The sequence below is a fragment of the Rhinolophus sinicus genome, linkage group LG07, assembly GCF_036562045.2.
Source record: "Rhinolophus sinicus isolate RSC01 linkage group LG07, ASM3656204v1, whole genome shotgun sequence".
NCBI lineage: Eukaryota > Metazoa > Chordata > Mammalia > Chiroptera > Rhinolophidae > Rhinolophus > Rhinolophus sinicus.
In genome coordinates, this window is record NC_133757.1 from 99,056,975 (window position 1) to 99,083,094 (window position 26,120).

Below are 26,120 nucleotides of genomic sequence, written 5' to 3' on the forward strand. Positions count from 1 at the left end.
CAACCTCTCCTGGGAGCCAAACAATTACTGATTAAAGCACTATTTTTTAAAGACTGTACACCAAAATAAATAAAAAGTTGGCAGCTGACAAATCCAAAGAGAAAAAAAAATTGTACCACGAAGAAAGTGAAATCTCAGGTAGCCAAAAAGCTCTCTTAATATGAATTTAACTTATCAAGAAGTACCACCAATATTTGTCATATTCTGGTCAATGCAACAAATTAAAATTTAATCTTTCCAAAGTAAATTATCAGTGTTGATAAATAAATTGTCTCAAACCAGAGGAGACAAAAACCACACATCTTTTTTGTTAATATATTTGAAAATATTTTGTTAGCTATTTAAAGCAGACCTTTGTTGTTTGATCTGTAATTATCAATAGTATGTTGATTAATAGTTTCAGCTTTGAAAACAGGCTTCATAACATATACAGCTAATAAAGAGGAGGCCAAATACAACGTGTCCTGTAACTACCCTTTAACTTGATGGTCCTTTCTTGTATCTAGATTAACAATAGGACCCAGAAACACATTTTTTCCTCTAAAGATCCGTTCTCTGAAAAAAATCTTTGAACTGACTTTGAAGCGAGTTCCCTTATAACAAACCCAAAATAAAACTACAACAGGAGCTCACAATTCATTATTAATCTGACAGGTTTGCTTCAACACTGTCAAAGACCAAACCAATGTCAGAATAACTATGATTTTAGTATCTAATACAGATTCTAGCACACTTCTTCTCTGGCCAGACATCTATCATTTAAGCTTTGGATTCATTTAAATCTTTCACACTTCATTTACAGAAATTTTCAATGTTACTGTTAACTTTTACTGAAAAAAGCTTAAAGGGTACTAATATTGTAAGTCCTCGTGTAAAGCTCGCCAGTTTTTAAATTCTCAAAACAAAAAAAGTTTAATAGGAATTTTCCATAAAAAACTTTCAAGATGTGCTAAAAGAATTTATGAATTACTACAGAAGGCAAAAGAGTGAAATTACTGATCCAATAATTACTGATCCAATAATAATAAGATACTGATCGTATCTTTCCCCTTAACTATACTGACAAAACAACAGAATTTATGAATAAGAGAAGAAATACTCAATCTCTGTGGTGACGGAGTAGTTCTGTATCTTGATTGTGGTGGTGGTTACTGAATCCACACGTGATAAAATGGCACAGGACCATACACCCACTGTTTCAATGTCAATTTCCTGGTTTTAATATTGTACTAAAGTTATGTAAGATATAAACATTAGGGGAAACTGGGTGAAAAGTACAGGGCTCTCTCTGCTATTTTGCAACTTCTTGTGAATTTATATTTCAAAATTAAAAGTAAATAAATAAGCAAACAAATCATGAGTTTACTTAATGACAACAAAAGTACCATATATAAAAAAGAAATTAACCTAAATACTCTGTTTGGCAAACTAGAAAACTGAAACCTAACGAGGTAATACACACAAACTTACACGGTCAACAACAGAGTGGAGGCACCTAGTTGACATGCTGTTAACTGAACATTCTGTATTAAACAATGGACTTGAAATTGGAAGTAACCAATAATTTGTGCGCATTAAATAACTCCTTATTTTAAGGAAGACCAGTCATTTGATGCCTATAATGCATTGAAATAAAAGCAATAAACACACATACACACACATTTATTATAATTTATTTAAAGGAAGGAACTTTTTTTGAGGGAGGGAAAAAAATCTCGAAGAAATTTATATTTAACCGTAAACCTCCCACCTTTGGAAGAAATTGATGTCTAACTGAAAAACCTGAGACAGTATTCTAAATGAGATGATGCCATCTCTTCAGTAGGGTCTTCCTCAGAGAAGAGTGTACAGCAACTATTCTTGTCCTGAGTGGTTCTAAACTGCTACTATGTAAAACTAAACATAGGCTATCTTTGACTCCAAAAAATGCATTTTCAAACAAATAAAGATAATATTCAGGATGGCTACTTTCAAGTTTTCCACAAGGAACAATTATGCTCCATGAAGACAAATGCTTGCTGAATGAGCAGTTGCAAACCAGTCATAATATAGCATCCTACAGAATTTCACTCTAAAGTCTGAACTGATACCTCAGTTATCAACCTGTTACGCCTACACAATAGTTTTGGGTAACATTTATCCTTATGAGACTTGGTTTGGTAAAAACAGGACCTACCATTTTAGAAAAACAACTGAACCAGTGGAAACAAACTAGCTGCCCAATCTCAAGTATAAACATTAGTATGTAAATAAAACCGATGTCTGTCTAAAGTGGCTTCCAGATGATATAATGCAACTATTCAATTGTCCCAACAGCAATGTAAAGACACCACATTACTTGAAATGCATTGAGAATTGAGATTCGTGGGAACAAACAGCGAAAGAAGCTACACAAAGTTAATAGATCTTTAGTGAAGTTAGGTGAGAACATATGAAAAAATGGATTAGCAAGGGGAAATCTAGGTTAGAAACATACAAACATATTAACAGGGCTAGGAAAGTGACGTTTTAAAATTGTAGCCTGAATGAGACAATATGCTAACTAGTAATACTCTTTATTTTAGGAGGGAAGAAAAGCCAGAGCAACAGAATATATCATCATTCTTTACAGAGCAATATGCTTTAAAATTCTTTACTTTTGAAGAGATTACTAACAAATGCAACCCTCATAGACAAATACCCAATCCTCCATATCTATGCTAAGAGTATTCGTTTGGCCCACCAATAGTTTGGCATGGGCAAGGGCCTGGGATCGGTAATGATGAAATAAATAATAAGGCAGGAACCAGAACATAAAATATCTACTATCACACAAAAATTATAACAGCTAACATTTATGACATTCCAGAAGCAGTCTAAGAACTTACCAGCATACTAAGAGCTCACAATAATCCTATAAATAAGGACTATTTATTCTCAATCTCGGAATGAAGAAATCGAGGCAGAGACAGATTAAATGACTTGCCCAAGGTCACATAGCTAGTCAGTGGCAGAGCCAGTACTTGGACACAGGTGGATGCGAGTTTGGATTTATCTGAAAGGCTAGGGAGGCATTGAGGGATTATAGACAAAATATGGCTGAAAATCACATTCACATTTTATTTTAGCAAGATCCCTCAGGTAGGGTAGAAGAATGACTAAGGAAAAACTCTAAAGCAGGCAGATCAGTTAAGAGACTGATGTAGCAAGCCAGAAGTAATGAAGGCTTGAATTAAAGGAATAGCAATAGAATGAAAAGAAATGAACAGATGATAAAATAAAATAAAAGAAGTGAACAGATAAATGCAAAGGATGCAAAATCAACTTGATTTCACGATTGGGTGGAGAGAGTGAGATTCCATAGCCTGAAAGACGAGCACAACCCAATAGCTTCATGTTTTAATCACACTACTAACTTCATCAAAATCTTAAAGCAGATCCTTTCCATCTTAAGTCACCCTCATTTCAGCAAGAGCTGCAGCATTTGACTTTCTCCCCTTCGAAAAAAGTAACTATATATTAAAATCACTGCCCCTTGGTAACTGCTAAGTGTTTAATATGCATACAGTAAAGAGAGCTATTAAATGTTTTTGGCAAACCACATGCAGACCACTGATAAACCACTGAACAAAAGATGGACAGAGAAGCTACAGAGAATATATCCAGTGTGTGGAATTTAGTAAACGTTCTTATCATCGTCAGTACTCTAAGTTTAAGAAAAATCTAAATGCTCTCTGAATAGATTTGATCCTAATTTTATCAATTATAGGGAAGGGTCTGTGACCACCTGTTTTAGGATTCAAAAAAAGGAAAATAACGTAACTTCAAATCTAAATCAACTATTGTTCTTTTTTTCTCATTTGTAAAAATAAATAGAAAAACAAAAAACAAACAAACAAACAAAAACCAGTATCCTTACAGCCCAAGTCAAGCATCTATAAAATACTGCATTAAGATTATAACAATCATTGGAAAAACTTACTGTAACTTCAACCTTCTTACCACTATAAGGGTAAAAAAGCCAGGGCCTTCCAGTAACTAAATGCTCTTGGAAAGTGTCCAAGACAATGTTATAGTAAATTTCCAACTTGTTTCATCTAAGATCAAGAAAAACAAGTTATCTAAAGCACTGGATTATGTTTAAATAGGCTCTAACTAAAAGTTTTACGTCAAATAATCACTCGGAAAAATCTTTGTACTTAAGATGGGCCTTAAGTCCAGTAAAGGTCACCGGGGGGAATAGCTGCACGTAGGAATCTAAGTCACATATTACTTAGTATGATTTTGAGAAAAATGTTTCAATACCAATAGCTTCCATTTTGAGAGAATGAGAGTTTGGCAGAATCCATTAAAGTAATGGTTTACAGTGATAATGAAAATGTCCATGGCTTCTCATGGGGAGAGCATGTGGGGATGGTTTCTCTCTGGTTTCTCGCCTGAGCCACTCTTTAGTCTCCTGTTATTTGTGGTTCAGCTTCCTTTTGCATGGGTTGTATGTTTGGTAGCTATATACTAATTTCATCTACAAACAAACATAAAGGTGCTTTACATGTGTGAGCGCATATGTGAATATACATATATAACACTCTTGACGCTCTGGGATTTCCACTGATAACAACCGCTTTAGAAATTAAAGTTCTACTCAATTGAGAAGTAAAAGCTAGCAGTTAAGAGAAAAACATAGCCAAAGAGCAAAGGGAGCTATAATAAAATTAACTCAGGAGCCAAAAAAATCTAAATCAAGGTTCATGAAACAAACAAAGCCAGCACTCTTTCACTGAGCATCTTTATCTATAAATGTTGACATTTTTAAAAAGTTGAGAGGTACACCAACTTACATTTATGAAAAATGACACTGCAGGATAAATTTCTAATTCCCAAAAGAAATAATTCAAGTTTAAAGATCTGAATATAAAAAAGCTGAGGTGAAATGAACAGAAAAAGCAAACACGGTTTTATAGGAACCATGAAGCTATCTGAAACATTAAAAGTGGGACAGACTGATTATAATATATGAAAGACCCAAAATGAACAAATTAGGCATAGATACTTCCATTGTGTTCACCATTTACTGAAACAAGCAATGACTTCCAATTAATACTTGCTACAAAAGTTGCCATAAATTGGCTACTTCTAATTTTTCAAATGATGAACAAAGGAGAGATTTGTTGCAATCTATTTTGTAACTTATCAACACTGAGCTATTAAGTTTCTATTAGTGATGCTTTAACCCAAGGATTTGTGCTAAGGAGACTGAAATCTGTTACTACTCACTAAAAAGATATGCAACATAAAGCTGACCCCTAAAGGCTTCTTCATGCACATTTGCAACCACAGTGTTCCCGATATGCAGTACACTAACTAGCAACAGATTGGTTAAAAACAGTTTGGATTTTCAACTTCCCATAACACAGGCGGCATTTTTAGAAGCAATCATATTCAAATAAATGTGTCCTTTACAGTTACGGGATGAAATCTTCAGCTGGACAGGCACCAATGCCCCGATTTTCTACTTTTTTCGTAAACCATATGACTTCCACATGCTGAGAATGTTTTATGCTTTAACCTGCAGTAAAGGCTTTACATCATTTTAATGCTCAGTGCTTAAAATACAACAGAATAATCCCAACAAATGCAAGGAAAATATTTGGTTTACTTTAAATTATTTCAACCAGACTACTAGACAGAGAAAGTTCAATGAAAGCTTTTCCCATAACTTTGCATTTCCACAGAAGAAAACAAAAAGAAACTGAGGTAAAGGTGTGTGGAAGAAAAAAATACTCTTATATTTTCCAACCCTTAACAAACATTTTAGTTTATATTTCTAAAATAATTATTGAATATTTTAATGTTCTATGTCTAACAGAGTATCTTTCAGCCCCCCCTCCAAAAAAAACACTCTATTGTGAAGTTATGTAGGATTTTTCTCCAATTTTGCAAAGTAATATTTCAGGCTAAAATAGAAGGTTTAAAAAGTCTGGAAAGCTCAGTCTGTAACAAACTAAAGGCTCAGCTTTATACCAATATATTCTATATTCGAAATTCGAAATTTAGAAGACATCAATTTTTTTTCTATTCAGGTCAATCTAAATATATATCCTACCTCACGCTTAGAGTCAGCTTATCTGTGTGAATGATCAACTACAGAAATTTCAAATGAAAGGTTATAAAACACACCATAAATTATATATTGCGTCTCTGTGACTTTCAGTTTTTATGGAATCGAAGGTCCTTTACTGATAAGTTCATGAATTGATAAGTTTGGAGCCAAAATGTAAATACACTAAATTTTCAACAGTTGAATGAGAAATTATATCAATTCCTTTAGTTATTGAAAAGTCCATTGCACTAAAAAATCTGTCATATGAGAAAGGTTATTGAAAAACTTCTATTTCAGACAGAAGGAAGTACAAATATATGATCCTAAATTCTCCTGGTGTAATATTAAAGATTGTGAGAAACAAGGGATGTTACAATCCTCTTCCCTTTATAACTCTACTGGAAACTTGGGGAAAAAATATCAGAATTCGAATTTTCCAAACTTGTCTTCTACACATAATTCAACTAAATCTAACAACTTAGTTGTGCAATGTTAAAATAAGTTTAATGCAAAACACTCTCATCTTGATGTTATAATTACCTGTGGCTAAAAGCAAAATAAAAACAGACGCAGGTCCTTTTCATCTAATGATATATTTTACACACGAAACCACAAACAGCACAACCGTCTTAGCACAAACTAAACAGGCACAAGAGGCATTATGTCCAATCCAGGAAGAGAAATGTACCAGGCCAAGAAAGGAAGGAAGGACTGAAGGACGGAAGAAGGGAAGGAAGGAAAGAAGGGAGGGAGGAAAGGAAAGGGAAGACTGAGGTCTCTATACCTGCAGGATCCCAGCGAAATGAACTAGTCACATCACTCTACGCCATATGAAACACGAGGGTTTTTTACAGCTTCAAGATACATTTAAAAAGCAATCACTTTATAGGATTCAACTTTAGATAGTATAGTAGCTTTCATGCCAACTGCATTCTCCCCTTCACTCACCAAATGCTTCCTCACTCTCCCACACCAGGTTTCAGGCAAATGCGAGACTGAACAGGGTGGGGTAGAAGCACAACACTAACAGCGGCTTTCGGCGACTCCCGCACCCCCACCCCCCACCCCACCCCCACCTCCAAATAATTTCCAACAGTTTTCCCTACTACGAAAATAAGTCGCCCCATCTCAGGACAGACAACAGTCATTCTGTGTCTTTCGTAGACACACTGAGATGCCTACACATGTCAGCCCTCCCGACCCCCAACCCATGCCCACGACTCTTAAGTGATGTTTAATCGATTTAACGCGAAGAAGATGAGCTACCTCTACCTGCTGTTTCGGGGTGAGGGTGGGTGGAGGACTCCTTTCAAAGTAGCCCCAACAGTGTCACCAAAACACGGTTCCGGAATAAAATATTAAGAACACTTTTTCCTTTCCCACCTGATCTGCCGACTTCAGGAGGCAACATTCCACCTCCTCGCCACCTCGTCCCCACAACGCTCCCGCGGGCAGTTTGGGGTGGAGATGTGTCCAGGGCGCGGGGCGGAGGCGGGGAGGAGGAGTGTGATCGAGCAACGGGACACAACCGAGTTGCTCAGCCCGCACCACGTCGCCACCAGCCCACAAGCCCGGGACCCGGACCTCACGCCCGCTTCCCTGCCCAGGCCCAGTGAAAAGCTATGGCTCCAGCTATCGAACTTCCCATCTCCAGACATTTATTCGAGACTAACATACCGCACAAGTACACGTCACACAGTTTAGAACAGTTCTACACCCCCAAACAAACCCACACACCTCCGGGTCACCTCACAGTTTCCCAAACTCCACATAGGAGACCCCACCTCCAGGATTCAAACCTTCCGCCCATAGTGAAGGAGACCAGGAGCAAAGAGTTGGGGAGCTGCCAACGCCTTTCAATTACCGCCCCCCACAAACTGCCCCACCCCAGACGGTGCGACCGGGTCACCCACTAGGGAGCCCCCTGATTCCTCCCTCCTCTCAATCGGGCCGCTTAAGAGACCTATCCCCAGCCCACTCACTTTCGCCCCAAAGCCCCTCAAAAAAAAAAAAAAAAAAAGTGAAGAGAAAGAAGTGAGGAAAGAGACTTGAGGTAGTCCGGTTTGAAAACCTCTCGACTCACCTCGGAATCGTTGCTGAGTTCTCTCCGCTCGGCACAGCCCCCTCCCCAACGTCCCGGTACGAAGAGCTGAGATAGGGAGGAGGGGAAGGCGGGAGGGGGAGGGGTGCCTTCCGCGTGGGGCGCCTGTCGGGAGGGGACTGGGGAGGGGTTGAGGTCCGCGCAGGAAGAGGAGAAGGGGGAGGGGAGGCCCCTATCTCCCAGTCTCCCCCTGAAAACCTCCCTTGTCTCAATCACATCAGACTGACTGTCTTTGTCTGGCTGACAACCGCCATATTGATATCAACAGCCCCGCTCCCACCTGCTGCAGCCAGGCGGCCCTGGGATTTGTAGTTCCTGCCTCCCTTGAGTAAAAGCGCGCGACTCAGTGTCCAGAGGCCCCAGGGAACTACAGCTCCCGGCAAGTCCCGCGCCCATCCGCCTTCCCACAGGGAGGAGGGGAAAGGGGCGCACGAGCCGTGAGAACTACACATCCCAGAATACCATGGGACCCAGGCCCGGACTCGGGAAATGATATCATGCTGGGGTGGAGAGGATGAATTGGCGGCGGGGATGAATTTGAGCTGACGGAAGGAGGTATTTAGAGACGGGAGGGAAAGAAAAGATAACTACAGTTCCCATGATACATGGATGACTACGTATCCCATAATGCCCCGAGAAGGGGCGTAGGGAAGAAAAACTGCATGTCCCGCGATGCTCTCTGCGGGCGAGTGGCGGAGCTTGAACCGGAAGATCGCTTCTGGGTTTGAGGTGTCGAGTAACTGGTGTTGAACAATCAAAAGTCCAATATGAAACTGGTGAGTCTCCGCTCCTACAGAGGGCAGTGGCCATATCCTTTTGGACTTCGTCGTTTCCACCTTGGGAAGGGAACCATCGCGAAAAAGGGGTGGCAATTAGGAAACTAGAAAGTGGGGTGGACTAAGCAAAGCTGATTGTTGTTGAGGGGGTTAAAAATCACACCTCTGTACCCCTCACCTCCCACCCCGCATACACAACTACCTGGAGATCTTGCACATCCTTGGTGGGTCCCTTTGGTTAGATAAGAGGTTGACGGTAACATTTTTTCACCGAGGAACTAAGGTTGGATTTATGAACTAGGTTTTATACTTCTCAGCTGCTACGTGAGTGTTATAATAGGTAATTAGCTTATTTCCACGCAACTGACACTTGATTAACGTTTCTCGCTACCGTTGTTGAGAAACATTTGGTTATTTGTGGGCAGAGGGTAGAAAATATTGGGAAGAGGGTAATTATTACGTTTTCTGTTCCTAATTGACTCCTAATTGCACTTGGAAGTCAGAGAAGGCCGAGGTTAGGGTGTGCTCTTAGAGGCTTTGAGTCTTAAACCCTGTGGAGGATATGGATAGCCTGAGAGGAGGTACACTCGCATTGCATTCAGGAGCGCCCTTCTAGTGGTAGATAGAAGGCTGCCTGATTCATGAATCGCTTAGTAAAGCCAATTAGATCTTCGAATTAAAAAAAAAAAAAAAAAAAAAAAGATTACAGTCTGGGGCTGTAGGCACTTCATGAGCCAAGGTTAGACGAACGTGCCAATACACCTGGCATCTTCCCGTCAAAAAACTCAAAACACCTGGCTTATAGGGACGCTTCTCAAGCCTTTCTTTTTAGCCATTTTACTGTCATTGTGCTCACAGACCTAACTAATTTATTGCAACTGTGTGGAATTAATAGCATAATTAGGAGAGTAGCAAAGCATGTGTGAGATGCCATGCCTTTTAAAATCATGTTCCTGCAGCCAAATATTGTCAAGCTTTACTTTCTGTGATTTTTATAGAAAAACAAAAGATTTATTTTCTTTTTCCATTTATATAATTATTTGAACATGTTTTTCCAAAGTATATGTGGGGGCAGAGCCCCAGAAAGTAGTTTCCAGGCTCTCGGCCTCACATAGACAGGTGCTGGCTCAGGTAGTAAATGGCCATCAACTGTGATGGGATGGCCATCAGCTGTGGCTAGTTGGCTGTCAGCTGTAACCAGTGAGCCATTGGCCACTAATATAACTGCTGTGGCTATGCTAGCAGAAAATGGGGGCTAGCAAGAAGATGGCGGCTGGGCTGGCAAGCGTGGATGGTGGTTTGCGGACAGTGTGGATCCAGCCTCCAGTGAGAGTATAGTGCCGCCAGAGAGAATATAGTGGTATGACTCCCCTACCTGTGCTCCGTGGGTGTTCCTTTTTGGCCTCACCATATCCTGCGTTCTTATGGGGGGAACAGGAGCAGAGACCCCGCAGGCCACCCTGCACGACAGTATACATATCTCCCTCATCCCCTCTTTGGCCATTACCATGTGACAGGTATGTATTTACTCAGCCAAGTGTCGTCGCTGTGTCGCTATTTTCTGAGAAGAAGTTAGAAAAAGTATTAGAAGTAGATTCAACTCCAAAATTGTCTTCATTTAAAGTCCTATATGGAAGGAAGAGGTTGAAGATCAGTAAACCCTGAGATTATCAATTTGCTCCTGGGTCGGTGTGCTAAATACCTAAGAATGCAGAATTGAAGGTCACCGCCCTAGCCCTAAAGAATCATGCCATCTAATGAAGTTAGAAAAGTAAGCCAAAATTATAATTCGCTGCATTCATGATAAAGCAGAGTCCTTTTCAGAGGTTGGGGAATTGAGAGGATAATTGGAGATGGTGCTGAGCGGGGACTGGTGGGGGCATGGTGCCAACAGTCAGCTTCCTGGAAAAATGACTCTTGAACTGATAAGAAGGATGAGTAGCCGAGGGCCTTCCTTGAATCTTCAGTTTAGGAGCAAGAGAGCTTGTGCCGAAATGGTTGGAGCACAGACCATGTGTCTTCAAGAAAGGATAAATCACATTTGGAGTGCCTGGTGAGAAGGCATGCAAATGGGATGCAGTTTTCCCCTACAAACTCATTTGCTGAGGTTATCAGAGAGCCATGGTTTACTTTCAGTATACTTTGGTTTGCTCATAATATCCTCCCGCTTCATTTCTTTAGAGATGTGAAAACATGGAAGGGAAAAAAGTAGAAATTATTTTGTGTAAGAACCAGAAGATGCCTCAGAGGAAGAGGAGGTGTTCTGTCTATGGTCCCTCCTTTTTTACATTCAATCTATGTATTCCATATTAAAACTCATTTGGGATTTGGTAAGTGGTAATGCAGAATTTCTGTCAACATAGCAAAGTGGTTTCCAAAAGATGGACTTCATTAGACATCTTTTTGTGTGACACACCTCCCATAGAGTTGGTATAAATCCTCCCGTGGCCTAAATGTTTTCACTTTGTGTACTGCTTCAAGAATATGTCGTAAGCAGTGCTTTACATTTATATCATGAAACACAGAAATATTCTTTATTGAGCACATTCTTGTTTTTGAGATTATGACTTGCCAAAATACCCTTCCCACTCACAGCCTATGACTGCATCTTGTTGATGCTACTTCTGTTCTTCAACAGGTCTGTTTCTCTCCAGTCCCACTAATACTGCCTTTGTAGGGACTCTTTTCACTTGACACTTGAAGTTCAACGAGACCTTCTGTCTAGTCTCCCTGCATTCCATTTTAACCCTCTCTCCAGTTCATTCGCTACTCTGCATTCCGGAAGTTGTTTTAAATTGCAGAGTTCTATAAATCCCTCAGTCGCTTCCTTTGTCCTTAGGATAAAGTCTTATAGCTCTTGACTTACTTGGTCCTGCAGAATATGGCCTTGCCTACCTCCAGGCTCATGTCTAGCCCTCATCTCCCTGGTTCTCCTTGTTCCAATTATATTGCACATCTTCCAGTTCCTTGAACTCTCCCTGCTGTCTTTTGCCTCTGGGAGTTTAAATATGTTCCATTGCCTACAACACTTTTCTGCCTGCCTAAATTTCTTTATATATTTCAGGTCTCTGTTTGAATAGCACTTCTCCATGGTTTTCTGGAATTAAAAACCATGGGAGAGCCCTCCTCTCTGCTTCCATAGCACACTTCCTTTCGTAGCATTTGTGATTATTGGATTTATTTCTGTCCTCCCTCTTGTAGACTCTATTCCCAGGGCCTGACACATAGGGTGACGCTGCTAAATAGTAGTTGAATGAATCATCTCTGAAAGATTATCAAGGTCTGTGAATATCACTGAGAAAAGATTAAGGGGTAAAGTTTAAACATTACAATAAGCTATAATCATTGGAGTAAAAAAAAAAAAAATTGCTGCCCTTTATGGGCCCCAGTAATTGCTTTATGGAGCAATTACTGTATCCAAGCACTGTTGGAGGTACTCACTAGTTAGTTTCCCTTTTTGGTCCTTTGATCTAGGTGATCGTATTCCCATTATACAGATAAAAATCTGAGCCTCAGGGAAGTGAAGTGGCTTGAAGTTACACAGGTGAAAAACGTGGGAGAGCCAAGATCTGGACCCAGGTGTCCTTCCTTAAGCCTCTGTTCCTTACTGAGGGCAAAGACTCCAGACCTTGCATGGTACGTGGCATGTGCTCCGTAGGTTCTCTCTTCAAAGACAGGAAGCCAGGAGTGCGTACTGAGAAAAAGGTTATTCAAGGCTATTTATTTTCAAATTAGCTTTAAATGGGAGTTTGGTTAAATTAAGCTCTTCAAAAAGATTAGTGGTAAAAAATTAAAGTTTGGAAACTTTCTTAGTATTATAAAGGGTTCCATATCAAAGCATACCAATTGAGTTCCCACGTTAGTTTTTATACTACACAATATATAAGCTCTGATACCATTAATAGTTCTCTAACTTTACACATCATTCTCTTGGTGGCTTTTTATACACCCAAGGGAAGGCAATGGATGTCATTATAATGTAATCCTTGGATATCTCCTTCTTAGAGAAATACCAACTGAAAAGATTGAAATGACCATCTGTAATATGCAGTATTCAGGCAGCTTTATTCAACTGAAGAAAATTCATTGGTACCTTCAGTGAACCAAAATCGTTTTAAAAAGAACAGGAGAATTAGAAATGTATCCTCTAAATTAGCACATTTTAGAGCCCGTTCTGTTTTAGTATAGACTGAGCCTGACTGGGTATACCCTGATGGCCAATTCAGCTAAGGATAGCAACTGGATTTCATCAGGGTCCTTCACAAGAGACCACGGAACAAAAGAAATAGTGAATGCATTGCCAGAAATTGAGTCTGAAACATCATGGCCAGGAATTTAGTCATTCAAATAGATGAAGATTCAAGTAAATAAAATAGTGAGAAGCAGTTCAAGAATGCAGCACGTCACCCTTCTATATATAGTTCCAACATAGAATCATCTGGTTTATGCGGTCAACAGAGATGCAGCCACCATATACCCTTGGCATTCAAAGTTTCAATACTTGCCATTTGAACTATTGTATTTGACCCCAAAGATCGATGACCAGGAACTGTTTGTAATTTTGCTGAGGCACAAATTTCAATGCTACTCTAAGATTAATGGTAATCCTTAGTGAATGAGCCTGACTGCCTCAGAATCCATGGCTCTCTGCAGTTATTGGTGCTCTCCTATTAAAGGTCTACAAGAAAGGTCATTTAAATGCTTGTTATGCTCTACTTCTTGAATCTGACGGAGGGCATTATATGCTGTAGTTGTCTTTACAAATTGAAAAACTGAAGCAGGCCACGAGATATATTCTTCAGGGGTCTACACTCCTTAGTACAATATGCTTTCTCATTACTACTGGCTTTGGGGGAAGGCTCAAACTTTTAACTCGCTATTTCTCCCATGAAAACAGATGGAGTAAAGAAATAGATTCACGGACTGCCCCCTGTGGAAGACAAAACACCAAGTGGAATTGTACATTGTAAAGATCGTGGCTTGAAATGGGCAAATCCTGCCCCAAGGTCAATTTAACAAATCCTTAGAATGGGGTGGTTAATCCTCACCTTAGATCTAAGAGTGATGGATTCTTTCTCCAATTTACAGACCTGCAGAATCCTTTTGACTTCTTAGAATTTGGAGCAAGAACAGAAAATCTCTTGCTATAAATTACAAACATTAACAGTTTTGCTGGTGCTTAATTCTCCTATTGCAGTATGATTTTTAAAACGTCAACCAGATTTCACTTTTCTATTTCATTTTGCTGGTTGATTAGAGTGCCCTCGTGTGTCTTGATGATGTAATAACATTTCAAGCTTTCAGAAGGTCATGTTTTATCACCACCTCCATGTGATAGGATTTTTCCCCCTTTCAAACTCTGAAAAGCTATGTGGGACATAAGGCCAAGTCACACACCTTGTTCAGTAATATTCTGAGATAAAAATGGATAAATTACTCTTGGGCATTTCAAAGCCCTAATTGTTGCGCTGAAGAGTAAATCTTTTATACGTATCAAGGCAAAAAAAAAAGTAAACTGATGACGGGTTATTTTGGTAATAGTTGAATAGATAGATAGATAGATATAGATATAGATATATCTGGCTTACAATACAAGCATGACAGCATTACTGTTGCTTATAATTGCAGAAGCACATTTGTTTTGTGGCTGGTTTGCTCTGAGTACTCAAATCTCTCTGCCATTTGCTCTGATGATCGGCAGAGTATACGTGACAGATGAGGCCAAGAGTGCATGTCTCATGGCTGCAGAACTCAGTAAAGCCTAGCATTCTGAATGGAAAATTCACTCTTGGCTTGCTAACTACCGACAGAGGTCCAGGCATAAACTGCCAATCAGTTCTTCCTCATCCATTTATTCATTCAACAAACGCCAGACTCCTCTGTGCTAGCCATTGCGCAAGATACTTGATATCGTGCAGTGAACAAAACATATTTACTCTCTGCCTTTATGGAACGTCAAGTCTAGCGGGCTTACTGTGCAAGTCAAACAATATTACAGTGAACTTCCTGATGTGGAGATACCATTGGGCATTGGCTCAAGTGTTGTTGTTTTTAATGCAGTGGTCAAACAATGTATTTAATCGTATCCAAGAATATGTTTTCTTAAAATTTTAACAGATATGGCCAACTTGCACACTACCATTTTACCGGTAGTGTATGAGAATACATGTCCCAAACCTCGCCAACAGCGCCGTCTGTTTCTTTATTCTTACCAAGTGTCCTAATGTAACTTTCTTCTTTCATCAAGCCTCACACCCTCTTGTCTCTTAGACTTCAGCCATATTTAGTAGAATGTCCTTGCAGTAGTGATATGGATGTGGGAAAATGTAGCAGAAAGGGCAGCAAATTTCTTCAGATAAAAAAAATGGCCACATAAAAATTTTTAAAAGGAATTTAAAAAAAAATCTATGTGTTGCTTTGAAAATGCTGATGCATGGGTGCAGTAATTAAGATGACAGTATGATGGGATCAGGCAAATTGGAGCAGCAAGTGGGCCAAGTGTGTGTAAGTGGCATAGGAGATTCCTGATACACCCCACCAAAGGGACAACCAGTGAGATGGAGCTAGGAGTTGATGTATCAGGAAGGCTAAGAAAGAGATAGATGCCAGAACTCGCAGAGATCATGAGAAAATTCACTCTTGGCTTGCTAAATACGGACAGAGGTCCAGGCAAGAATGCAGACAGAATGGCTAAAGGGGAATAGGAAAGACTGTAGGAAAAAAGGAGTCAGCTTGAAAGCCCCAAGGTGCTCAGTGATGAAGACTAAGAACTGTGTGGTGGGAACTTGACTGTGAGAAAAACAAGAAGTTTAAATTGTCCTTTATTGACCATATATCTGAAGGAAATGCCTTAAAGGTCTAAAACATTTAAATTTATTAAAAGCACAAGTGAATGAACTTTAGCTTTCTCAAGAATAGAGAATCAGATAGATGATGTTTAAGAAAGCAATTCTTTTTAGGAAATGTAAAACTAACACCCTTTTTGCCCTTAAGGTAAAGTTTATTTTTCATCATTCATGTTTGTGAGGGGATGGAAGGAGGTGAATAATAAACGTCTTGCATTAATAATCCATTTCTCAGATTTATGACCTAAGCAGAAGTTCCCTTTTCCAAATACAGCATTTCTGCATTTTTCTATTCCAATAAAATAGACAGACATAATTGGATGTTCTAATTTAATAAGTCTTCCTTCCCATGTTTTTTTTCAGCATGTGGAAATACGGGTAAACAAGCAGCAGTATTAATGTAAAAGATAATCATTATTGTAATCATTACCTTTTTTACATCTTTAAACAGCTTTGTTAAGGTATAATTTACGTACCACAAAATGCATGCCTTTAAAGGGTACAACGCAATGACTTTTAGTAAATTTACAGAGTTGTGCAATCATCACCACAATCCAGTTTTAGAATATTTCCATCACTTCAAAAAGATCCCTAGTGCCCATTAGCAGTCAGCCCTCGATACCACCTCCAGGCCCAGGCAACAGCCAGTATCCTTTATGTCTTACAGATTTGTCCCCTCTGGTCATTTCCTATAAATTAACTTATGCTCTCTGCGGGCTTTTGTGTCTGACTTCTTTCACTTAGCATGACATCTTTGAGCTTCTCCCATGTTGTAGCATGTATTGCTCAATAATGTTCCACTCTATGAATATAACACATTTTGTTTATCCATGTACCAGTTGATAGACATTTGGATTGTTTGCACTTTGGGCCGATTACCGTGTGGACATAAGTGTTTATTTCTAATGTCTCCATGTTTTCATTTCTTTTTCTTGCATGATTGCACTGGCTAGACCCTCCAGTACAACATTGAATACTTTGCAGTGGTGAAAGCAGACCTCCTTGCCCATCTTTTCCCCCTTCCCAATCTTAGGGGGGAAGCATTCAGTTTTTCACTACTGAATGTGATGTGAGCTGTAGGTTTTTCGTAGATGCCACTTATCAAGTTGAGGCTCTTCCCTTCCGTCCCTAGTTTGTTGAGCATTTTTATCATGAATGGGTCTTGGATTTTATCAAATGCGTTTCCTTTGGATATCAAAATGATCATATGGTTTTTGTCCTTTATTATATTAATGTGGTGTATTACTTTAATTGAATTTTTGAATGTTAAATCAATCTTCCATTCTAGGGATAATTCCCACTTGGTCATGATTCATAATCCTTAGTATATGTTGCTGGATTTGGTTTGCTAGTATTTTATTGAGGATTTTTGCATATATATTCACAAGAGATATTGGTCTGTAGTTTTCTTGTGACATCTTTGTCTGGCTTTGTGTCAGAGTAATATTGTTCTCGTAGAATGAGTTGGGAAATGTTCCCCCTTCCTCTGTATTCTGGATGAGTGTTTCTGGATGAGTATGTGAATAATTGGTATTATTTCTTCTTTAAATTTTGATAGAATTCATCAATGAAGCCATTTGGGACTGAGCTTTTCTTTGTGGGAAGATTCTTTTTTATTAAACATTTCAGAAGGATTTTTTTTTTTTAATTTTATTGGGGAATATTGAGGAACAGTGTGGTTCTCCAGTACCCATCAGCTCCAAGTCGTTGTCCTTCAATCTAGTTGTGAAGGGCGCAGCTCAGCTCCAAGTCCTGTCGCTGTTTTCAGTCTTTAGTTGCAGGGGGCGCAGCCCACCATCCCATGTGGGAATTGAACTGACAACCTTGTTGAGAGCTCGCGCTCTAACCAACTGAGCCATTCAGCTGCCCCTTGAGAAGATTTTTAATTGATTAATTCAATTTCTTTAATTGAATTTGCTGTAGATCTCTTCAGATTTTCTATTTGTGCATTACATTCTTTTAAAAAGTTGCAGTAAAATATACACAACATAAAATTTACTATTTTAACCATTTTTAAAGGCACAGTTCAGTGGCGTTAAGTACATTCACGTTGTTGTGTAGCCATCCATGTTGTCCCCTCTGGTCATTGCCTGTGCCAGAATTTTCTTCCTTTTAAGGTTGTGTTATACTTTGTGTAAATACCACACTTTGTTTATCCATTCATCTGTTAATGGACACCTGGGTTGTTTCCACCTTTTAGCTGTCGTGAATAAAGCTGCTATGAACACGGGCGTACAAATATTCGAGCCTGCTTTCAGTTCTTTTAGATATACAAGAGTCCTCTCATGTCCATGGTTTTGCTTTCTATGATTTCAGCTACCTGCGGTCACCCATTGTCTTAAAATATTAAATGGAAAATTCCAGAAATAAAAAAAAATCCCTAAATTTTAAATCGTGCTCCATTCTGGGTAGAATGTGAAATCTTGCGCTGCCCTGCTCCATCCTACCAGGACGTGAATTATCCCTTTGTCCAGCATCTCCATGCTGTAGACACTCCCCTCCCAACAGTCACTTAGTAGCCATCTTGGTCATCAGGTCAACTGCCATCGTATTGCAGTGCTTGTGTTCAAGTTGCCCTTATTTTACTTAATAATGCCACATTCATATCACTTTCATTATGATATATTGTTATAATTGTTCTATCTTATTATTGTCATTAATCTCTTACTGTGCTTAATTTAAAAATTAAACTTTATCATGGGTATGTATGTACAAGTATAGTAAAAAACAACATGGTATAAATAGGGTTCGTTATTATCCACAGTTTCAGGCATCCACTGGGGGTCTTGGAACATATCCCCTGCAAATAAAGGGGGACTATTGTATACCCAGAAATAGAACTGCTACATCACATAGTACATCTCAGTTTTAACTTTTCGAGGAATGAACTTACTGTTTTCCGCAGCATATGCGCCTGCACCATTTTACATGCCCACCAGTAATGCACAGGGGTTCTGTTTTCTCCATCTCCCCCACTCGTCAAACTTGTCACTTTCTGTTTGTTTGTTTGTTTGTTTTTGATTACCGTTCTAATGGGTGTGAAAGAGTATCTCACTGTAGTTTTGACTTAACGTTCCTCTAATGATTAGTGATGTTGAGCATCTTTTTATATTTGTTGATAGTCAATACATGTACATTATTTAATTTTAATAAAAAGAAAACTGTACAACAGGTTTTTAAAAAATAGAAAGATCCCTTCCTCCCTTTGTCTTCCTCTCCGGAGCAATCTCAGTTATATCTTTTTGGTGTGTGTATCCTTCAGAGGTATGCTGTGGGCTTTGACACATTTGTGTAATTTCCATCCCTTTCTTATGTTTTATATAAATGGTGAGTTACTACCCACACTGGCTTTGCATATTCCTTTTTCTTTTTTTAAGTTAGAAATGCATCTTACAGATCATTTCATATCAGTATCTGTAATTGCTGCTCACTGAAAAGTAAAAAAATGTTGTCATTATACTTTTTATTTTTCTCTCATATAAGATGTGGAACATGTTTTCATACGTTTATAAAAGCATCTGTATTTCCATTTCCCTCCCAACTCTCTTCTATCCCGCTTGATCTATTAATATTACAATACAAAACTACTATTTTACCTTAGGTGCCTTTAAAATATATATATGTATGTATTTAAAGATTTGGGGGTTTTTTTATTGGGGAAGGGGAACAGGATTTTAATTGGGGAACAGTGTGTACTTCCAGGCCTTTTTTCCAAGTCAAGTCGTTGTCCTTTCAATCTTAGTTGTGGAGGGTGCTGTTCAGCTTCAAGTTGTTGTCCTTTCAGTCTTAGTTGTGGAGGGTGCAGCTCAGCTCCAGGTCCAGTTGCCGTTGCTAGTTGCAGGGGGCTCAGCCCACCATCCTTTGCAGGAGTCGAACCAGCAACCTTGTGGTTGAGAGGATGCACTCCAACCAACTGAGCCATCCGGGAGCTCAGCGGCAGCTCAGCTCAAGGTGCCGTGTTCAATTATAGTTGCAGGTGGCAGAGCCCACCATCCCTTGCGGGACTCGAGGAATTGAACTGGCAACCTTGTGGTTGACAGCCCACTGGCCCATGTGGGAATTGAACCGGCAGCCTTTGGAGTTAGGCGCATGGAGCTCTAACCACCTGAGCCACCGGGCCGGCCCCTAGAATATATTTTAATATCTGGTAGTACTTGTTCCACTTATTGCTCTTAACTTCAGCATTTTCCAGACTGCTCTCATTTATTTTTTGTATAAAATTTAGAATTATTCTCAGTAGAATCCTTTTCATATTTTTACTGGAATCTGGTTAAATTTACAAAATATAAGATAATTGACTTATTTCTTTTACCATATCATTGTGTCTATCTAAGAACAAGAAATGTCTTTTCCTTTATTTAAACTTTTTAAAAAACATCTTTATCTTTTTGATGGGTACTATAATTGGAATCGTTTCCTACAGTTTACATATAAAAAAAGTATTTCTTTTTTTTTGTTCTCTATGCAGAGAATTTTCCTATTTTAATTTTCAGTAGTTTTTCCAGTTAATTCTCTTGGGTTTTCCAGGTGTATAACTTTGCAGATAATTTTTTTTAAACATTTGTTTTTTCTGTGATGTAATTACATTGGCTTATACTTCCAGAATAGTACGGAATAGGGGTGGTGGTAGGCATCTCTGTTCTGTTTTTGACGTGAATGGACATGTTGCTTAAACTCAGCATGTTATATATATTGATTTTTTACTTGAAATTTTTGTATATTTTAATTTAAATTCTGTAGCTGCTTTCTTGCTGCAGAATTTTCTCATCTCTAATAAAGAGAGATTCTTTCACATAACCCAACAGTAAGTTATTTTCTAAGGGAAAGATCTATTTATATTGTATTGTTTATTCTAGGCAGTTAATTATATCTTGCAAGCTTTTTCCAGACTTTTGAGAAAACAATGGTTTTTATAACTTGAAGTCTTAGGTGGTGCATAGCAGACTCATAGAAGTCAAACTTCTATGACCTTAAAAGAAGATTGCAAGGTTTCCTTGGAAAACAGAACAGCCAGAAATAGTTTCCCTCTCTGTACTTAAGAGACAGGCCTGATAAAGGCAAAAATTGTAAACAAATCTGTCTGTGAAAATAAACATAATTACCACACACAAAAAAAAAATCTCTTTAGAAACAAAAAGGGGTTCAGAACCCTAGGCAATAGCTTATTTATTTTAAGCTGTATTTAATTCAAGTTATGTAGATCCAATAGGTGGAAACTATTGACAAACGACTATGTGACAGTTAAAACTAACAGATAAGAGAAAAAAATAACAAAAATCCGTTCTTTGGCTGTACAATCCAACACATGTTATTAAATGCCTATCTTATACAAAACCTCCTCGGTGCTGTGGGACACACAAAAGATAAATAACACAAAAGATCCTACCTATCAGTAACTCACTGTTTAACAACCCATAGACACGATGTACTGTGTGTGTTGTTTATGGATGCGACTGAGTGTGTGTGGTTTCAGTGATAGGCTGTGATAAAGGCAATAGTGAGGTATGTAAAATTAGGATTATGAAAGATGAATTCCAACCGAGAATCAAAGCTCGCGCGAGAAGTAAAATTTGATCTGGCCTTGCAAAGTCCCTTGGCTGACAGACATGTCGTAGGAGGAGCGTTGTATCTTGTTGCAGACAGAAGGACAGTTCGATGAAAAAGCATTTGGATTATGTTGAGTGTTCTTAACACAAACACACACACACATACAAATACACACAATAATAGTAATAATAATAATGGTGATGATGATGACAGAGGAAACTGAGAGGTGATGGATATGTTTATGACCTTGATGGTGGTGATGATTTCATGGGTGTATACTTGTCCCCAAACTCATCGAGTTATGTACTTTAAATACATGTCAATACCTTGTTACATGTCAATCATAACTAAATAAAGTGATTTAAAATAAGATTTGGAATGAGATGTTCAGTTTCCCCAATAATATACCTATCCACTTTCTGTATTTCTTGCTCTGTAGTAGAAGTGTATGCACAAATGGGCACATTTCTGTCGTTTCACATCCTCATTCATTTGTTCAGAATATCAACATTTTCATTAATATCTGTTAACATATGGAAGAGATGTATGTGTGATTGGAGCACGAGATCCCTGCAGTTGGGACCAGGAAACTTAATGCATTAGGAGTGGAAGTTAGAAAGGTAGATTGAAGCCGCAGTGGTGGGCTTTAAATGTGAGACTCAGTGATTTGGACAATAACAGGAAGTTTAGGAGTTTCAGAATTTTTAAACCCCTGGAGCCTTTAAATTTACTTCATTCATCCCTTTGGAAATCTAGGACAAAGGAGTTAGAAGAACTGTATTTTATCCACTTAAAAAAAAAAAAAAAAGCCTTGGAATGTGAAATCAAAAAGTATGATACAGAAGATGTTTTTGAGAAGTGAAATATAATCAAAACAAAGCATCGGTGCACTTAGCAAATGCAAAGTCAGAACTACCTACTTAGGACCAGATTTTTCTAAGCACTGTATGAGAACCTTATAAGCAGTAACAGAACTCATCAATACATCAGAAGGTGAAAGGGAATCCATGGGACCAGTTGATGGGCGCCATGTAAGAAGAGTGCCCAGATAAGAGAAAGAGAACAGAGGCCCTCAGTGAATTCCTTAACTTTTCATCTTTATTGAGAAAGAGTTGGGAGAGGTCCCATTCCTGCAGAACTGATAAATGCATTGGGTATTCTCACATTGACAGGTTAAATATAGATAAATCACTAGAAAGTGTGATGCCATCCTCAGGGGGGTGTGTGTGTGTGTAATTTTCATACAGTAAAACTAGTATGAATTTCAAGTGTGCAAACAGTTTGATGAATTTGTATCTAGTTATGGAAACCATGTATGTTTGTGTTTGTGTCTGACTTTAATTCAACCTACCCTTCGCCTGATCTTCTTAGCCACTTACAAGTTTTAGTATTTTGTTAACCTTTTTTCTGTTTTCTTGCTCATTGTCATTGCTGCAGATTTTCAATACCATTGCCCGTAAATTGCCTCTACTGTTAAATAATTCAACCCAAAATTATACTTATCATTTCCATACCTCTTTCTCCTTTTAAAATGATCTTTACCTTTATCTATCATAATCATGTGTTGCTTCTTACTAGCACTTTTATCACCGTTAGTGTTTCTGTTATAGGACGACATATTGGGTCATTAAACACCTAAAAATAAACGCTGTAGAACAAAACCAAAAAACTTTGCATACATAGGTCAATTGTGTATGACCTTCAATGCATTTTCTTTTTGGTGGTGGGTGGGGCACAGCTTTTGCTCTGATTCATAGATATATTCATAGTTTCTCTGAAAGGTTAGGTTGGAGTTGTACTTAGTAATTTATTATTATTGTTTGCTATTTCTACCCTTATCTCTATCTCCCATACTCCTTATTTCCTTTCCTCCAAATACTGTTACTTCTATCCTCTCAACCTCTTTTAAAACTTGTTGCTATTAGAAACCTCTATGGTAATTTATTCAAAAAAAAAAAATCTGCTCTAAAAAGAAAATCTCATTAATGGTTTTTAAAAAAAGAAGTCAAGAGGATAGAAGTATCTAAAGTAGAAAGAGAAGGTTGAAATATGGTCAACCACCCTTTCCCCAGCGGTAACCACTTTAGTATATATGTGCTTCCAATCTTTTTAATTAAATAAATATTTTTATGTCATATACATAGCTCTGTGAACTTTTTTTTTTTTAAATATTTTTAAAGCTCTGGTGTCAAACAGCCAACAGTGTTTACTCCCAAGACAACCCCTCCTTCACCCTTAACGTCAACATTCCCACCCTTTCTGAGCTGTGGAGAGGTGGTGGGGGTACTTTTATGACCACTTTCTGCTTTACTTATTTTCATGGAAAATCAAGTGAGCACACAGCATAAGCATGAGGGAGCAACCATAAGTGTCACTTGACCAACTGTGCGTGATATCTAGCTTCTCTCCAACCAGAAAGTGACTTCTCTGTGTTCACCATGCATGCTATAAATTTTCTGCTCAAGTGGAAAATGATCCCTCTGTTTTATGCAGCTGTGGAGCCAGTTTGATAGTCAGCATGATTGGTGCGTTTAACAGCTCTCCTGCAAGACAGAATCAAGACACAAACTGGAAGACAATGAGAGATTACCAAATAAAATTGAAATGTATTTATAGAAGCCTCTGAGTGTTGGAGGCTTCTCCAATAGTTCCAAATTAGGCAAGTTGGACTCAGTGGAAGCAGTTTAACCCAGGGTGGTGTGGTAGAAGGCAGGGATTCTCAAGCGTGTGCACCCCCCATTCCCTGCCACACTAAGACTCTTGTACACCCTGTTAGGGCACAAGTGTCTCCTAGTGAGCTCCACTTATCCATGGCAGTGAATGTGTAGACTCAGGTGTGTTGGTGCAGAGAAAAGTTCTCAAGTCCAGAAGAGCTACATTCCTTATTTTTAAAAGAGGTGTTTGGACTAAATGACCTTAGAATTCCTTCCACCTTGTAAATCGTGTAATTTCTTATACTTTCTGAAAGTCAGTCATAAAAGAACACAGTGTCACAGACTCGTCTTGAGGGCAGATTATATAAAAGATCAAGGAGTTTTTGTTGACCCAGTGAAATGATGGAAAACAACATTTTTGTAGTCCAAGAAAGCTTAGAAATAATCTAGTGAAGTCTCCTCATTTGTCAGAGGAAGAAATTGAGGGCCAAAGAATTTAGGGACTCATTTGGGTTAATACCAACTTCGAGGCAATGTTAGAACTACTACGTTAAGCCTAGGTTAAGTGAGATGGGTGCTGTAGTACACAGCCCAGCAATAAAGTCTGACTCTGGTCTATTTCAGCTCCAAATACTTTGGAAAACAGTTTGGTCGCTTCTTATAAAGTTAAACACATACAACCCAGCAGTCCCGCTCTTAAGTATTTACCCAAGGGAAATGAAATAACACGTCGCGGCAAAAACCTGTATGTGAATGTTTAAAGCAGCTTTATTCATTCATAATCATCAGAAACTGGACACAGAGTAACTGTCTATCGGCTTGTGAATGGATAAGCAAGTTATGATACATCCATACAGTGGAATCCTTAGCAATGAAAAGGACTGATACCTGCAGCAACAAGGATGAATCTCAAAAGCCAGATACTAGTAGCGTACGAGATTTCCAATTGTTCTCCATCCTTCTCAGCACTTCTCAATCTTTAATTCTGACCCTTCCAGTAAGAGGAAGTGGTACCTTAAGTGCAAATATTTAATTTGCATTTCTCTAAGGACTTATGTTTAACATCTTTTCACTTGGCATTCATATCTCTTCTTCAGGGAGTACCTGTTCAGATATTTGGCCCCTATTTGTTGCATTGTTTGTGCTCTTAAGTTATAATAATTCTTTTTATTTTCTGTATTCAAGTTCTTTATCAGATAAGTATTTTGCAAATAGTTTCTTCCAGCCTGTGAGTTATAGTTCATTTTCTTAAGAGTGTCTTTTAATGAACAAAAGTTTAAATTTTAAGTCCAATTTATAGGTTTTCTTTCATGGTTTTTGCTTTTTGTGTCTGATCTAAGAAATCTTTGCCTAACCCAAGGCACAGAGATTTTCCTCTGTTCTATAGTTGCCCTGTCCAATACAGTAACCCCTAGTTGCATGTGGCATTTAAACACTCACAATGTTACTAGTATGACTAAGAAACTGAATTTTAAATTGGATTTCATTTTAACTAATTTAAAAGATGATACTTGATTCAGTTATTGAGAAAAGTTTAGGTATGAAGTGTGATCAGACAATACAGTGAATGTTTAAATAAAAATATTATTATGGTAAGACACATTGCCATTAATCCCCCTCAAAATACTCCCCTCTCACTTTGAACACATTTAGCCCATCATTCTTGCCACTTTGTGAAGCAGTTCTAGAAGTCCTTTTTTGTGAGTGTCTTTAGTTGCAGTGTTGTGGCTGCCTCAATGTCCTGAATCATTTTGACTTGGGGAAGAGCCAGAAGTCGCATGGTGCCAGATCTGGTGAATAAGGTAGATGAGGACACACTTGTAATGTTTTTATTTGACAGAAATTGCCATATACCAGAAGCTATGTGTGACACAGAGCATTGTCATGATGCAGGATGATTAACAGCACACTTTAAAACACACCTTCTCTCTACCGTAGCTCACACCCAATTGACTACACCAAACAAGTTGAAACTTGTCACACACTGTTATTATACTAAGGTTCGATGCAACACTTCCTGTATGAAGATCCCTGCCTTTCCGTTGGATGGCAGTTGGCAGCATGTGCCGTATTTTGTGATCACAACAGAAATGCTCGGTGTCACACATCGCTTCTGGT

The 26,120-nt window shown here is 38.6% G+C and overlaps 2 protein-coding genes across 13 annotated transcripts in view; one reads left to right on the forward strand and one right to left on the reverse strand.

Annotated features, from left to right (window-relative positions):
- HMBOX1 (homeobox containing 1) overlaps positions 1-8,462 on the reverse strand; it is a 167,237-nt gene extending 158,775 nt beyond the window's left edge. For all 12 annotated transcript variants that reach the window (XR_012498141.1, XR_012498140.1, XR_002137473.2 and 9 more), the window contains exon 1: positions 8,163-8,462. The gene's annotated coding sequence lies outside the window, so the exon portion shown is untranslated. The remainder of the gene's footprint in view (positions 1-8,162) is intronic.
- Positions 8,463-8,730: 268 nt separating this feature from the next.
- The window catches only part of INTS9 (integrator complex subunit 9), an 86,601-nt gene continuing 69,211 nt past the window's right edge, over positions 8,731-26,120 (forward strand). Inside the window, exon 1 of the mRNA XM_019733114.2 lies at positions 8,731-8,956. Coding sequence (XP_019588673.1) covers positions 8,948-8,956 — 9 coding nt within the window. The 5' untranslated portion in view covers positions 8,731-8,947. The remainder of the gene's footprint in view (positions 8,957-26,120) is intronic.